Source organism: Scyliorhinus torazame, chromosome 1, assembly GCF_047496885.1.
Source record: "Scyliorhinus torazame isolate Kashiwa2021f chromosome 1, sScyTor2.1, whole genome shotgun sequence".
Classification (NCBI taxonomy): domain Eukaryota; kingdom Metazoa; phylum Chordata; class Chondrichthyes; order Carcharhiniformes; family Scyliorhinidae; genus Scyliorhinus; species Scyliorhinus torazame.
In genome coordinates, this window is record NC_092707.1 from 6,576,935 (window position 1) to 6,594,121 (window position 17,187).

The following is a 17,187-nucleotide window of genomic DNA, read 5'->3' on the forward strand; positions in this document are numbered from 1 at the left end:
GCACCATGACTAGTTTTTGTTTTAGAGAGGCAGCAGTGATTCCTGCCGGTGATGTCCCGGTGGTGGGGCGGAGGCAATATCTGACGACCCCGGAAGCAACGGTTAAGCAGAACGAGAATAATTAAATATAGTCAATTTCATGGTAACCAGACTCACTGGGCGTGTACCTGATTACATCGCTGGCGGGGGGGGGGGGGGGGGGGCAGAGTGACAGAAATCTCTGTGCTATCTGTATCCTAAAGTAGCGAAACCTCGCCCCCACCAACCGAAGCAGCAGTCCCGGTCAGCCTCCTGTCCTGCCCCGTGCATTGATTAGACACAACTCACTTTCCCCCAGATTCAACGTGTACCCCGAAACGTGGCCGATCTCTCCGGGATCCCCAGAATCCCATCAAAGCACCAACCAGGACCGAAATACACCAAAGGAAGTTGTCCACATACAACAAAACCCGGTGCTCGACAAGGCCCCCCCCCCCCCAACTCGGTACCCCTCCACCCCCTAGAAATCAGAAGCGCCATCGCCAATGGTTCAAACACGAAGGCAAAGAGCAGTGAGAAGACTGGACATCCCTGCCTCGCCTCCCGGCACAGCCCCAAAAACCCAGGGTGTGGAACGCGGGCCGAGACCACAAGCGTCAAATACTCCGACCCAACCACCCCCCCCAACAATGCCCCGTCCAAAACAAAGAAATCAATGTGGTAGTACACAGGGTGCACGCGTGAGAAAAACAAAAACTCCTCCGCCCTCGGCCTCTCAAACCACCACCAACCAGCCTGCCCCCCCCCCCCCCCCCTGAAATAAGAGGAGTAGAACATTCAACGATTGAGTCTGCTCCACTATCCAATACGGTCATGGCTAACCTTGGGTTCCAACTCCACTTTCCCGCTAATTCCCCATATTCCTGAATTCTCCGAGAGACCAAAGTTTATTGAGTTTGTGTTTTTCCATCCAGACATTCAGATGGCAGAGATACTGGAGTTATTGATTCATCATCGTAAAGAAACCTCAGCCGCGATTCTCCAAGGCCGCAAGCCTCAGGCGGGATTCCCGATGTCTCGTTCAATCGGGCACGGGTGCCAAACCGGGATTCTCACCGGTTGCGAGTCTCCTGGCCGGATCAGAGTGGGCGACAACCTGCTTCCAGCTGATCCACATGGATTTGAATATCATTCCCGGCTCCCAGGCCTCCCGGTATTCTGCAGCCTGCCCAGCTGCAGGCCCTGTGGAAGTTTAGGAGTCACCAGACTCCTAAACGACCCTCTTATGGACTGGCCTCATTAACACTACACCCTGTATGCTTCACCCGATGCCAGTGCTTATGTAGTTACATTGTGTATGTTGTGTTGCCCTATTATGTATTTTCTTTTATTCCCTTTTCTTCTCATGTACTTAATGATCTGTTGAGCTGCTCGCAGAAAAATACTTTTCACTGTACCTCGGTACACGTGACAATAAACAAATCCAATCCAATCCAATCCATCAATCTCTCCTGGTCCTGGCCATCGGAGAGCAGGCGCCGTGGACTTTGACATGGGCAAGGGGGTGAGCAACCCTCTCTACAATTACCTCCAGGGTATTGAGGGGGGGGGTGGGGTCCTTCAGGGGAGGCGGGGGGGGAGGGGGGCTCGGACTGGGCTGGAGGGTCTCAGGTCGGGGGGTCTTTCCCAGGATGGGGGTCATGTGGAAGGTCTTCCCGGTGTAGCTTTGATAATCATTGTCTTTCTGCGTCACATTGCTGTTAAAAATCCTCCTCCTGATATGTTGAAACTCTTTGATGTCTTTCCCAGTATGTCCCCCGGGGAGACTGAAGGGGGGTGAACAGAACACTGGGACTGAGGGAGGGGGGGGGGCTGAAAATGGGACTCTGAAAGCGGGGAGGGTGTTTGGCAAGGTCATAACAGGGTGTCGCTCACTTGGAGGGTGGGGGGGGGGGGGGGCAGCAATTTGTGGAGACGAGGTACTGCCAGCGATTTGGCGAAGGTTTGGCAGCAATTTTGGGAGTGGGGGGGACTTGCCAGCTACTGGGAATGGGGGGTGGGGGGAGGGGGGTTGGGGGCCCTGCCAGTGACAAGGGTGGGGGAAACTTTCCAGTTACTCTGAGATTGGGGTGCCCCACAAAAAGGGCCCCATGATGTCTCAGGAGTGGGGCCTGTCAGCGGGTTTAGGCCTCACACGTCTCAAGTGCCAAATCTGCCCCTCCGCGCGAGAGTTTCCAAGTGCGGCTGAATCCCAAGCCAGCAGCCCAGCGAGCTCCAGCGGGAAACACTTTGAATCGATTCGGGAGAATCGCGGCCTTTCCCTCCCCACAGATGTCGCCAGACCTGCTGAGGAAAGCATTTTCAGCTTCACAGCACCGCAGTACTCTGCTGACCCATTACCTGGATTATTTGTCCCTCCTTGAACGGAAGTTCTTCCTCTGCGGCGTCAGGATTGGGTGACATTGATAAAGGATCGTAATCGAAAAGAGCCACAAACACCCTGGGCGGGAGGTCCTCACTGTACACATCAGCCTCCGACTCTGGAGACTGCCGCCCTCGACCACAGTACCTGCCTGAAAAACCAGACGGTTCAGACACGGAGTTATCCAGTTGTGGAGCACCTCCTTTCGTTCAACGCTGGTAGTTTATGTACACAAGGACACAGCTGCATTTATAAAGCACTTTCTCTACGACAGGACAACCTGTACAGCCAACCAGGTAAATTTTTTAAAGTATAGAATATGCAGTAATGTCAGAAATGTGGCAGTCAATTTTTGCACAGCAGGAACTCATAACCAGCAAAGTGACAACAAATAACCGGGGCTGATTCTCCCCACCCTGACGGCAAAATGGCGTTCAGCGACGGGGCGAAGAATCCAGCTTCCTGCAGGGAATGAGGACCGGCGCCGGTTCGGTGATTCTCTGCCCCCCCGAGGAGTACTCGCGGAGTGCGCCGTGCAGAGTATCCACCGCCGGAGGCCATTGCCTGAGGCCCGTCCCGCTATTCTCCGCCCCCGACCGCCTGGAATTAATCTGGTCCTGCCGTTTGGCGTACCCGTGAGGCGGCTGAAGATTCAGTCCCCGGCTGCAACTGTCAGGGGCAGGGGCGATCGGAGGGCAGGGGGGGGGGGCCTCATTCTGGATGGTTCTTTAATTGTGCGGGCGGTCCGGGCGCGCGGCCAATCAGAGGCGATATTTCCGCGGTCTGAGTCGCCATGGAGCACGGTGTGGCGGCTGGAGGCTGGCGCCGTGCGCGTGCACGGCCTCTGTCCCGGACGTGCGGGGGCCCATGTTGGCGGCTGGAGGTGTGAGCTCCACGCCAGCTGCCAGCTAGCCCCAAGCAAAACGGGCAAGCTGCGGCTTTTTGACGCCAGTTTTGCCGACGGCGTGAGGACTTAGTCCCTGAGATGGAGAATGCAGCACCAGGTGTTTTAATGATGTTGGTTGACGGATAAATATTGGCGACAGATTGCTGAGTTCAACACCATCATCTTCTTCAAAATAATCATAGAATTTACAGTGCCGAAGGAGGCCATTTGCCCATCGGGTCAGCACCGGCCCTAAGAAAGAGCACCCTACTGAAGCCCACACCTCCACCCTATCCCCATAACCCACTGAACATTTTTTGGATACTAAGGGCAATTTATCACGGCCAATTCACCTAACCTGCACATCTTTGGGCTGTGGGAGGAAACCGGAGCCCCCGGAGGAAACCCGCGCACACACGGGGAGGATGTGCAGACTCCGCACAGGCAGTGACCCAAGCCGGAATCGAACCTGGGACCCTGGAGCTGTGTAGCAACTGTGCTAACCACTGTGCTACCGTGCTGCCCAACGCTGAGAGAGCTTTCCCATCTACCGAGTAGGACAGACAGGGGGCGCGATTCCCCGACCCCCCCCGCCAGGTTGGAGAATCGCCGGGGGCTGGCGAGAATCCCGCCCCCGCCGGTTGCCGAAGTCTCCGGCACCGGATATTCGGCGGGGGCGGGAATCGCGCCGCGCCGGTTGGCGGGCCCCCCCCCGGCGATTCTCTGGCCCGGATGGGCCGAAGTCCCGCCGCTAAAATGCCTGTCCCGCCGGCGTAAATTAAACCACCTACCTTACCGGCGGGACACGGCGGCACGGGCGGGCTCCGGGGTCCTGGGGGGGGTGCGGGGCGATCTGGCCCCGGGGGGTGCCCCCACGGTGGCCTGGCCCGCGATCGGGGCCAACCGATCCGCGGGCGGGCCTGTGCCGTGGGGGCACTCTTTCCCTTCCGCCTCCGCCACGGTCTCCACCATGGCAGAGGCAGAAGAGACTCCCTCCACTGCGCAGGCGCGGGAAAATGTCAGCGGCCGCTGACGCTCCCGCGCATGCGCCGCCCGGAGATGTCATTTCCGCGCCAGCTGGCGGGGTGGAAATTCGTCCGGCGCCGACCTAGCCCCTTAAGGTTGGGGCTCAGCCCCCAAAGATGCGGAGCATTCCGCACCTTTGGGGCGGCGCGATGCCCGTCTGATTTGAGCCGTTTTGGGAGCCAGTCGGCAGACATCGCGCCGTTTCCGGAGAATTTCGCCCAGGGTCTCAGTGTGAAGTCACAAATGAAAGGTGACAGTTAACAGTACTAATTCTCCAACAGTACATTACTCCCTCAGTACTGACCCTCTGACAGTGCAGCACTCGCTCAGTACTGACCCTCTGACAGTGCAGCACTCCCTCAGTACTGACCCTCTGACTGTGCGGCACTCCCTCAGTACTGACCCTCTGACAGTGCAGCGCTCCCTCAGTACTGACCCTCTGACAGTGCGGCACTCCCTCAGTACTGACCCTCTGACACTGCAGCACTCCCTCAGTACTGACCCTCTGACAGTGTGGCACTCCCTCAGTACTGACCCTCTGACAGTGCAGCACTCCCTCAGTACTGACCCTCTGACAGTGTGGCACTCCCTCAGGACTGACCCTCTGACAGTGCAGCACTCCGTCAGTTCTGACCCTCTGACAGTGCAACAGTCCCTCAGTACTGACCCTCTGACAGTGCGGCACTCCCTCAGTACTGACCCTCTGACAGTGCGGCACTCCCTCAGTACTGACCCTCTGACAGTGTGGCACTCCCTCAGGACTGACCCTCTGACAGTGCAGCACTCCGTCAGTTCTGACCCTCTGACAGTGCAACAGTCCCTCAGTACTGACCCTCTGACAGTGCGGCACTCCCTCAGTACTGACCCTCTGACAGTGCGGCACTCCCTCAGTACTGACCCTCTGACAGTGCGGAACTCCCTCAGTACTGACCCTCTGACAGTGCGGCACTCCCTCAGTACTGACCCTCTGACAGTGCAGCACTCCCTCAGTACTGACCCTCTGACAGTGCGGCACTCCCTCAGTACTGACCCTCTGACAGTGCGGCACTCCCTCTGTACTGACCCTCTGACAGTGCGGCACTCCCTCTGTACTGTCCCTCTGACAGTGAGGCACTCCCTCAGTACTGACCCTCTGACAGTGCGGCGCTCCCTCAGTACTGACCCTCTGACAGTGCGGCACTCCCTCAATACTGACCCTCTGACAGTGCAGCATTCCCTCAGTACTGACCCTCTGACAGTGCGGCACTCCCTCAGTACTGACCCTCTGACAGTGCAGCATTCCCTCAGTACTGACCCTCTGACAGTGCAGCACTCCCTCAGTACTGACCCTCTGACAGTGCGGCGCTCCCTCAGTACTGACCCTCTGACAGTGCGGCACTCCCTCAATACTGACCCTCTGACAGTGCAGCATTCCCTCAGTACTGACCTTCTGACAGTGCAGCACTCCCTCAGTACTGACCCTCTGACAGTGCAGCACTGCCTCAGTACTGACTCTTTGACAGTGCAGCACTCCCTCAGAACTGATCCTCTGACAGTGCAGCGCTCCCTCAGAACTGATCCTCTGACAGTGCAGCGCTCCCTCTGTACTGACCCTCTGACAGTGCGGCACTCCCTCTGTACTGACCCTCTGACAGTGAGGCACTCCCTCAGTACTGACCCTCTGACAGTGCGGCGCTCCCTCAGTACTGACCCTCTGACAGTGCGGCACTCCCTCAATACTGACCCTCTGACAGTGCAGCATTCCCTCAGTACTGACCTTCTGACAGTGCAGCACTCCCTCAGTACTGACCCTCTGACAGTGCAGCACTGCCTCAGTACTGACTCTTTGACAGTGCAGCACTCCCTCAGAACTGATCCTCTGACAGTGCAGCGCTCCCTCAGTACTGACCCTCTGACAGTGCAGCACTCCCTCAGTACTGACCCATTGAGAGTGCGGCGCTCCCTCAGTACTGACTCTCTGACAGTGCAGCACTCCCTCAGTACTGACCCTCTGACCGTGCAGCACTCCCTCAGTAGACCCTTTGACAGTGCAGCGCTCCCTCAGTATTGACCCTCTGACAATGCAGCACTCCCTCAGTACTGACCCTCTGACAGTGCAGCACTCCCTCAGTACTTACCCTCTGACAGTGCGGCACTCCCTCAGTACTGACCCTCTGACAGTGCAGCACTCCCTCAGTACTGACCCTCTGACAGTGCGGCATCCCTCAGTACTGACCCTCTGACAGTGCAGCACTCCCTCAGTACTGACTCTCTGACAGTGCGGAACTCCCTCAGTCCTGACCCTCTGACAGTGCAGCGCTCCCTCAGTACTGACCCTCTGACAATGCAGCACTCCCTCAGTACTGACCCTCTGACAGTGCGGCATCCCTCAGTACTAACTCTCTGACAGTGCAGCACTCCCTCAGTACTGACCCTCTGACAGTGCGGCATCCCTCAGTACTAACTCTCTGACAGTGCAGCACTTCCTCTGTACTGACCCTCTGACAGTGCGGAACTCCCTCAGTCCTGACCCTCTGACAGTGCAGCACTACATCAGTACTGACCCTATGACAGTGCGGCACTCCCTCAGTACTGACCCTCTGACAGTGCGGCGCTCCCTCAGTATTGACCCTCTGACAATGCAGCGCTCCCTCAGTACTGACTCTCTGACAGTGCAGCACTCCCTCAGTACTGACCCTCTGACAGTGCGGCACTCCCTCAGTACTGACCCTCTGACAGTGCGGCACTCCCTCAGTACTGACCCTCTGACAGTGCAGCACTCCCTCAGTACTGACCCTCTGACAGTGCGGCACTCCCTCAGTACTGACCCTCTGACAGTGCAGCACTGCCTCAGTACTGACCCTCTGACAGTGCAGCACTCCCTCAGTTCTGACCCTCTGACAGTGCAACAGTCCCTCAGTACTGACCCTCTGACAGTGCAGCACTCCCTCAGTACTGACCCTCTGACAGTGCAGCACTCCCTCAGTACTGACCCTCTGACAGTGTGGCACTCCCTCAGTTCTGACCCTCTGACAGTGCAACAGTCCCTCAGTACTGACCCTCTGACAGTGCAGCACTCCCTCAGTACTGACCCTCTGACAGTGCGGCACTCCCTCAGTACTGACCCTCTGACAGTGCAGCACTGCCTCAGTACTGACCCTCTGACAGTGTGGCACTCCCTCAGTACTGACCCTCTGACAGTGCAGCACTCCCTCAGTTCTGACCCTCTGACAGTGCAACAGTCCCTCAGTACTGACCCTCTGACAGTGCAGCACTCCCTCAGTACTGACCCTCTGACAGTGCAGCACTCCCTCAGTACTGACCCTCTGACAGTGTGGCACTCCCTCAGTTCTGACCCTCTGACAGTGCAACAGTCCCTCAGTACTGACCCTCTGACAGTGCAGCACTCCCTCAGTACTGACCCTCTGACAGTGCGGCACTCCCTCAGTACTGACCCTCTGACAGTGCGGCACTCCCTCTGTACTGACCCTCTGACAGTGCAGCATTCCCTCAGTACTGACCCTCTGACAGTGCGGCACTCCCTCTGTACTGACCCTCTGACAGTGCGGCACTCCCTCTGTACTGACCCTCTGACAGTGAGGCACTCCCTCAGTACTGACCCTCTGACAGTGCGGCACTCCCTCAGTACTGACCCTCTGACAGTGCGGCACTCCCTCAGTACTGACACTCTGACACAGTGCGGCACTCCCTCTTGTACTGACCCTCTGACAGTGCAGCACTCCCTCAGTACTGACCCTCTGACAGTGAGGCACTCCCTCAGTACTGACCCTCTGACAGTGCGGCACTCCCTCAGTACTGACCCTCTGACAGTGCGGCACTCCCTCTGTACTGACCCTCTGACAGTGCAGCATTCCCTCAGTACTGACCCTCTGACAGTGCGGCACTCCCTCTGTACTGACCCTCTGACAGTGCGGCACTCCCTCTGTACTGACCCTCTGACAGTGAGGCACTCCCTCAGTACTGACCCTCTGACAGTGCGGCACTCCCTCAGTACTGACCCTCTGACAGTGCGGCACTCCCTCAGTACTGACACCCTGACACAGTGCGGCACTCCCTCTTGTACTGACCCTCTGACAGTGCGGCACTCACTCAGTACTGACCCTCTGACAGTGCAGCATTCCCTCAGTACTGACCCTCTGACAGTGCAGCATTCCCTCAGTACTGACCCTCTGACAGTGCAGCTCTCCCTCAGTACTGACCCTCTGACAGTGCAGCACTGCCTCAGTACTGACTCTTTGACAGTGCAGCACTCCCTCAGAACTGATCCTCTGACAGTGCAGCGCTCCCTCAGTACTGACCCTCTGACAGTGCAGCACTCCCTCAGTACTGACCCTTTGAGAGTGCGGCGCTCCTTCAGTACTGACTCTCTGACAGTGCAGCACTCCCTCAGTACTGACCCTCTGACCGTGCAGCACTCCCTCAGTACTGACTCTCTGACTGTGCAGCACTCCCTCAGTAGACCCTTTGACAGTGCATCGCTTCCTCAGTACTGACCCTCTGACAGTGCGGCGCTCCCTCAGTATTGACCCTCTGACAATGCAGCACTCCCTCAGTACTGACCCTCTGACAGTGCAGCACTCCCTCAGTACTGACCCTCTGACAGTGCGGCGCTCCCTCAGTACTGACCCTCTGACAGTGCGGCACTCCCTCAATACTGACCCTCTGACAGTGCAGCATTCCCTCAGTACTGACCTTCTGACAGTGCAGCACTCCCTCAGTACTGACCCTCTGACAGTGCAGCACTGCCTCAGTACTGACTCTTTGACAGTGCAGCACTCCCTCAGAACTGATCCTCTGACAGTGCAGCGCTCCCTCAGTACTGACCCTCTGACAGTGCAGCACTCCCTCAGTACTGACCCTTTGAGAGTGCGGCGCTCCCTCAGTACTGACTCTCTGACAGTGCAGCACTCCCTCAGTACTGACCCTCTGACCGTGCAGCACTCCCTCAGTAGACCCTTTGACAGTGCAGCGCTCCCTCAGTATTGACCCTCTGACAATGCAGCACTCCCTCAGTACTGACCCTCTGACAGTGCAGCACTCCCTCAGTACTTACCCTCTGACAGTGCGGCAGTCCCTCAGTACTGACCCTCTGACAGTGCGGCATCCCTCAGTACTGACCCTCTGACAGTGCAGCACTCCCTCAGTACTGACTCTCTGACAGTGCGGAACTCCCTCAGTCCTGACCCTCTGACAGTGCAGCGCTCCCTCAGTACTGACCCTCTGACAGTGCAGCACTCCCTCAGTACTGACCCTCTGACAGTGCGGCATCCCTCAGTACTAACTCTCTGACAGTGCAGCACTTCCTCTGTACTGACCCTCTGACAGTGCGGAACTCCCTCAGTCCTGACCCTCTGACAGTGCAGCACTACATCAGTACTGACCCTATGACAGTGCGGCACTCCCTCAGTACTGACCCTCTGACAGTGCGGCGCTCCCTCAGTATTGACCCTCTGACAATGCAGCGCTCCCTCAGTACTGACTCTCTGACAGTGCAGCACTCCCTCAGTACTGACCCTCTGACAGTGCGGCACTCCCTCAGTACTGACCCTCTGACAGTGCGGCAGTCCCTCAGTACTGACCCTCTGACAGTGCGGCATCCCTCAGTACTGACCCTCTGACAGTGCAGCACTCCCTCAGTACTGACTCTCTGACAGTGCGGAACTCCCTCAGTCCTGACCCTCTGACAGTGCAGCGCTCCCTCAGTACTGACCCTCTGACAGTGCAGCACTCCCTCAGTACTGACCCTCTGACAGTGCGGCATCCCTCAGTACTAACTCTCTGACAGTGCAGCACTTCCTCTGTACTGACCCTCTGACAGTGCGGAACTCCCTCAGTCCTGACCCTCTGACAGTGCAGCACTACATCAGTACTGACCCTATGACAGTGCGGCACTCCCTCAGTACTGACCCTCTGACAGTGCGGCGCTCCCTCAGTATTGACCCTCTGACAATGCAGCGCTCCCTCAGTACTGACTCTCTGACAGTGCAGCACTCCCTCAGTACTGACCCTCTGACAGTGCGGCACTCCCTCAGTACTGACCCTCTGACAGTGCGGCACTCCCTCAGTACTGACCCTCTGACAGTGCAGCACTCCCTCAGTACTGACCCTCTGACAGTGCGGCACTCCCTCAGTACTGACCCTCTGACAGTGCAGCACTGCCTCAGTACTGACCCTCTGACAGTGTGGCACTCCCTCAGGACTGACCCTCTGACAGTGCAGCACTCCGTCAGTTCTGACCCTCTGACAGTGCAACAGTCCCTCAGTACTGACCCTCTGACAGTGCGGCACTCCCTCAGTACTGACCCTCTGACAGTGCAGCACTCCCTCAGTACTGACCCTCTGACAGTGCAGCATTCCCTCAGTACTGACCCTCTGACAGTGCGGCACTCCCTCTGTACTGACCCTCTGACAGTGCGGCACTCCCTCTGTACTGACCCTCTGACAGTGAGGCACTCCCTCAGTACTGACCATCTGACAGTGCGGCACTCCCTCAGTACTGACCCTCTGACAGTGCGGCACTCCCTCAGTACTGACCCTCTGACACAGTGCGGCACTCCCTCTTGTACTGACCCTCTGACAGTGCGGCACTCACTCAGTACTGACCCTCTGACAGTGCAGCATTCCCTCAGTACTGACCCTCTGACAGTGCAGCATTCCCTCAGTACTGACCCTCTGACAGTGCAGCTCTCCCTCAGTACTGACCCTCTGACAGTGCAGCACTGCCTCAGTACTGACTCTTTGACAGTGCAGCACTCCCTCAGAACTGATCCTCTGACAGTGCAGCGCTCCCTCAGTACTGACCCTCTGACAGTGCAGCACTCCCTCAGTACTGACCCTTTGAGAGTGCGGCGCTCCTTCAGTACTGACTCTCTGACAGTGCAGCACTCCCTCAGTACTGACCCTCTGACCGTGCAGCACTCCCTCAGTACTGACTCTCTGACTGTGCAGCACTCCCTCAGTACTGACTCTCTGACAGTGCGGAACTCCCTCAGTCCTGACCCTCTGACAGTGCAGCGCTCCCTCAGTACTGACCCTCTGACAGTGCGGCATCCCTCAGTACTGACTCTCTGACAGTGCAGCACTCCCTCAGTACTGACCCTCTGACAGTGCAGCACTCCCTCAGTACTGACTCTCTGACAGTGTGGAACTCCCTCAGTCCTGGCCCTCTGACAGTGCAGCACTCCCTCTGTACTGACCCTCTGACAGTGCGGAACTCCCTCAGTCCTGACCCTCTGACAGTGCAGCACTCCGTCAGTACTGACCCTATGACAGTGCGGCACTCCCTCAGTACTGACCCTCTGACAGTGCGGCGCTCCCTCAGTATTGACCCTCTGACAATGCAGCGCTCCCTCAGTACTGACCCTCTGACAGTGCAGCACTCCGTCAGTACTGACCCTCTGATAGTACAGCACTCTCTCAGTACTGACCCTTTGACAGTGCAGCACTCCCTCAGTACTGACCCTCTGACAGTGCGTCACTCCCTCAGAATTGACCCTCTGACAGTGCAGCGCTCCCTCAGTACTGACTCTCTGACAGTGCAGCACTCCCTCAGTACTGACCCTCTGACAGTGCAGCACTCCCTCAGTAGACCCTTTGACAGTGCAGCACTCCCTCAGTACTGACTCTCTGACAGTGCGGCACACCCGCTCTACTGACCCGCTGACAGTGCAGCACTCCCTCAGTACTGACTCTCTGACAGTGCAGCACGCCCTCAGTACTGACCCTTTGACAGTGCAGCACTCCCTCAGTACTTACCCTCTGACAGTGCAGCACTCCCTCAGTACTGACCCTCTGACAGCGCAGCGCTCCCTCAGTACTGACCCTCTGACAGTGCGGCACTCCCTCAGTACTGACCCTCTGACAGTGCAGCACTCCCTCAGTACTGACCCTCTGACAGTGCGGCACTCCCTCAGTACTGACCCTTTGACAGTGCAGCTCTCCCTCAGCACTGACTCTCTGACAGTGCAGCACTCCCTCAGTACTGACCCTTTGACAGTGCAGCTCTCCCTCAGCACTGACTCTCTGACAGTGCAGCACTCCCTCAGTACTGACCCTCTGACAGTGCAGCTCTCCCTCAGTACTGACCCTCTGACAGTGCAGCTCTCCCTCAGCACTGACTCTCTGACAGTGCAGCTCTCCCTCAGTACTGACTCTCTGACAGTGCAGCACTCCCTCAGTACTGGCCCTCTGACAGTGCGGCACTCCCTCAGTACTGACTCTCTGACAGTGCAGCACTCCCTCAGTACTGACCCTCTGACAGTGCAGCACTCCGTCAGTTCTGACCCTCTGACAGTGCAACCGTCCCTCAGTACTGACCCTCTGACAGTGCGGCACTCCCTCAGTACTGACCCTCTGACAGTGCGGCACTCCCTCAGTACTGACCCTCTGACAGTGCAGCATTCCCTCAGTACTGACCCTCTGACAGTGCGGCACTCCCTCTGTACTGACCCTCTGACAGTGCGGCACTCCCTCTGTACTGACCCTCTGACAGTGAGGCACTCCCTCAGTACTGACCCTCTGACAGTGCGGCACTCCCTCAGTACTGACCCTCTGACAGTGCGGCACTCCCTCAGTACTGACACTCTGACACAGTGCGGCACTCCCTCTTGTACTGACCCTCTGACAGTGCGGCACTCACTCAGTACTGACCCTCTGACAGTGCAGCATTCCCTCAGTACTGACCCTCTGACAGTGCAGCATTCCCTCAGTACTGACCCTCTGACAGTGCAGCACTCCCTCAGTACTGACCCTTTGAGAGTGCGGCGCTCCTTCAGTACTGACTCTCTGACAGTGCAGCACTCCCTCAGTACTGACCCTCTGACCGTGCAGCACTCCCTCAGTACTGACTCTCTGACTGTGCAGCACTCCCTCAGTAGACCCTTTGACAGTGCATCGCTTCCTCAGTACTGACCCTCTGACAGTGCGGCGCTCCCTCAGTATTGACCCTCTGACAATGCAGCACTCCCTCAGTACTGACCCTCTGACAGTGCAGCACTCCCTCAGTACTGACTCTCTGACAGTGCGGAACTCCCTCAGTCCTGACCCTCTGACAGTGCAGCGCTCCCTCAGTACTGACCCTCTGACAGTGCGGCATCCCTCAGTACTGACTCTCTGACAGTGCAGCACTCCCTCAGTACTGACCCTCTGACAGTGCAGCACTCCCTCAGTACTGACTCTCTGACAGTGTGGGACTCCCTCAGTCCTGGCCCTCTGACAGTGCAGCACTCCCTCTGTACTGACCCTCTGACAGTGCGGAACTCCCTCAGTCCTGACCCTCTGACAGTGCAGCACTCCGTCAGTACTGACCCTATGACAGTGCGGCACTCCCTCAGTACTGACCCTCTGACAGTGCGGCGCTCCCTCAGTATTGACCCTCTGACAATGCAGCGCTCCCTCAGTACTGACCCTCTGACAGTGCAGCACTCCGTCAGTACTGACCCTCTGATAGTACAGCACTCCCTCAGTACTGACCCTCTGACAGTGCGTCACTCCCTCAGAATTGACCCTCTGACAGTGCAGCGCTCCCTCAGTACTGACTCTCTGACAGTGCAGCACTCCCTCAGTACTGACCCTCTGACAGTGCAGCACTCCCTCAGTAGACCCTTTGACAGTGCAGCACTCCCTCAGTACTGACTCTCTGACAGTGCGGCACACCCGCTCTACTGACCCGCTGACAGTGCAGCACTCCCTCAGTACTGACTCACTGACAGTGCAGCACGCCCTCAGTACTGACCCTTTGACAGTGCAGCACTCCCTCAGTACTTACCCTCTGACAGTGCAGCACTCCCTCAGTACTGACCCTCTGACAGCGCAGCGCTCCCTCAGTACTGACCCTCTGACAGTGCGGCACTCCCTCAGTACTGACCCTCTGACAGTGCAGCACTCCCTCAGTACTGACCCTCTGACAGTGCGGCACTCCCTCAGTACTGACCCTTTGACAGTGCAGCTCTCCCTCAGCACTGACTCTCTGACAGTGCAGCACTCCCTCAGTACTGACCCTTTGACAGTGCAGCTCTCCCTCAGCACTGACTCTCTGACAGTGCAGCACTCCCTCAGTACTGACCCTTTGACAGTGCAGCTCTCCCTCAGTACTGACCCTCTGACAGTGCAGCTCTCCCTCAGTACTGACCCTCTGACAGTGCAGCTCTCCCTCAGCACTGACTCTCTGACAGTGCAGCTCTCCCTCAGTACTGACTCTCTGACAGTGCAGCACTCCCTCAGTACTGGCCCTCTGACAGTGCGGCACTCCCTCAGTACTGACCCTCTGACAGTGCAGCACTCCCTCAGTCCTGACCCTCTGACAGTGCAGCACTCCCTCCGTACTGACTCTCTGACAGTGCAGCATTCCCTCAGTGCTGACCCTCTGACAGTGCGGCACTCCCTCAGTACTGACCCTTTGACAGTGCGGCACTCCCTCAGTACTGACCCTTTGACAGTGCGGCACTCCCTCAGTACTGACCCTCTGACAGTGCAGCACTCCCTCAGTACTGACCCTCTGACAGTGCGGCGCTCCCTCCGTACTGACCCTTTGACAGTGCGGCACTCCCTCAGTACTGACCCTCTGACAATACAGCACTCCCTCAGTACTGACCCTCTGACAGTGCAGCGCTCCCTCAGTACTGACTCTCTGACAGTACAGCCCTCCCTCAGTACTGACCCTCTGACAGTGCGGAACTCCCTCAGTACTGACCCTCTGACAGTGCGGCAGTCCCTCAGTACTGACCCTCTGGCAGTACGGCACTCCCTCTGTGCTGACCCTCAGACAGTGCGGCACTCCCTCAGTACTGACCCTCTGGCAATGCGGCACTCCCTCAGTGCTGACCCTCTGACAGTGCGGCACTCCCTCAGTGCTGACCCTCAGACAGTGCAGCACTCCCTCAGTACTGACCCTCTGACAGTGCAGCACTCCCTCAGTACTGACTCTCTGACAGTGCGGCACTCCCTCAGTACTGACCCGCTGACAGTGCGGCACTCCCTCAGTACTGACCCGCTGACAGTGCAGCACTCCCTCAGTACTGACCCGCTGACAGTGCGGCACTCCCTCAGTGCTGGCCCTCAGACAGTGCAGCACTCCCTCAGTGCTGACCCTCTGACAGTGCAGCATTCCCCCAGTACTGACCCTCTGACAGTGCAGCAATCCCTCAGTCCTGACCCTCTGACAGTGCGGCACTCCCTCAGTATTGAGCCTCTGACAGTCCGGCACTCCCTCAGTACTGACCCTCTGACAGTGCAGCACTCCCTCAGTACTGACCCTCTGACAGTGCAGCACTCCCTCAGGAGACCCTTTGACAGTGCGGCACTCCCTCAATACTGACCCTCTGATAGTGCAGCACTCCCTCAGTACTGACCCTCTGACAGTGCAGCACTCCCTCAAACTGACCCTCTGACAGTGCAGCACTCCCTCAGTACTGACCCTCTGACAGTGCAGTGCTCCCTCAGTACTGAACCTCTGACAATGCACGTTCCCTCAGTACTGACCCTCTGACAGTGCAGCACTCCCTCAGTAGACCCTTTGACAGTGCGGCACTCCCTCAATACTGACCCAATACTGACCCTCTGACAGTGCAGCATTCCCTCAGTACTGACCCTCTGACAGTGCAGCACTCCCTCAGTACTGACCCTCTGAAAGTGCAGCACTCCCTCGGTACTGACTCTCTGACAGTGCAGCACTCCCTCAGTACTGACCCTCTGACAGTGCGGCGCTCCCTCAGTACTGACCCGCTGACAGTGCGGCACTCCCTCAGTACTGACCCTCTGACAGTGCGGCACTCCCTCAGTACTGACCTTCTGACAGTGCAGCACTCCCTCAGTACTGACCCTCTGGCAGTGCGGAACTCCCTCAGTACTGACCCTCTGACAGTGCGGCAGTCCCTCAGTACTGACCCTCTGGCAGTACGGCACTCCCTCTGTGCTGACCCTCAGACAGTGCGGCACTCCCTCAGTACTGACCCTCTGGCAACGCGGCACTCCCTCAGTGCTGACCCTCTGACAGTGCGGCACTCCCTCAGTGCTGACCCTCAGACAGTGCAGCACTCCCTCAGTACTGACCCTCTGACAGTGCAGCACTCCCTCAGTACTGACTCTCTGACAGTGCGGCACTCCCTCAGTACTGACCCGCTGACAGTGCGGCACTCCCTCAGTACTGACCCGCTGACAGTGCAGCACTCCCTCAGTACTGACCCGCTGACAGTGCGGCACTCCCTCAGTGCTGGCCCTCAGACAGTGCAGCACTCCCTCAGTGCTGACCCTCTGACAGTGCAGCATTCCCCCAGTACTGACCCTCTGACAGTGCAGCAATCCCTCAGTCCTGACCCTCTGAGAGTGCGGCACTCCCTCAGTATTGAGCCTCTGACAGTCCGGCACTCCCTCAGTACTGACCCTCTGACAGTGCAGCACTCCCTCAGTACTGACCCTCTGACAGTGCAGCACTCCCTCAGTACTGACCCTCTGAAAGTGCAGCACTCCCTCGGTACTGACTCTCTGACAGTGCAGCACTCCCTCAGTACTGACCCTCTGACAGTGCGGCGCTCCCTCAGTACTGACCCGCTGACAGTGCGGCACTCCCTCAGTACTGACCCTCTGACAGTGCGGCACTCCCTCAGTACTGACCTTCTGACAGTGCAGCACTCCCTCAGTACTGACCCTCTGGCAGTGCGGAACTCCCTCAGTACTGACCCTCTGACAGTGCGGCAGTCCCTCAGTACTGACCCTCTGGCAGTACGGCACTCCCTCTGTGCTGACCCTCAGACAGTGCGGCACTCCCTCAGTACTGACCCTCTGGCAACGCGGCACTCCCTCAGTGCTGACCCTCTGACAGTGCGGCACTCCCTCAGTGCTGACCCTCAGACAGTGCAGCACTCCCTCAGTACTGACC

The 17,187-nt window shown here is 57.8% G+C and overlaps 1 protein-coding gene across 10 annotated transcripts in view; it reads right to left on the reverse strand.

Annotated features, from left to right (window-relative positions):
• rimbp2b (RIMS binding protein 2b) overlaps positions 1-17,187 on the reverse strand; it is an 853,804-nt gene that overhangs the window by 86,196 nt on the left and 750,421 nt on the right. For all 10 annotated transcript variants that reach the window (XM_072517100.1, XM_072517603.1, XM_072517263.1 and 7 more), the window contains one exon: positions 2,380-2,552. In XM_072517100.1, coding sequence (XP_072373201.1) covers positions 2,380-2,552 — 173 coding nt within the window. The remainder of the gene's footprint in view (positions 1-2,379; positions 2,553-17,187) is intronic.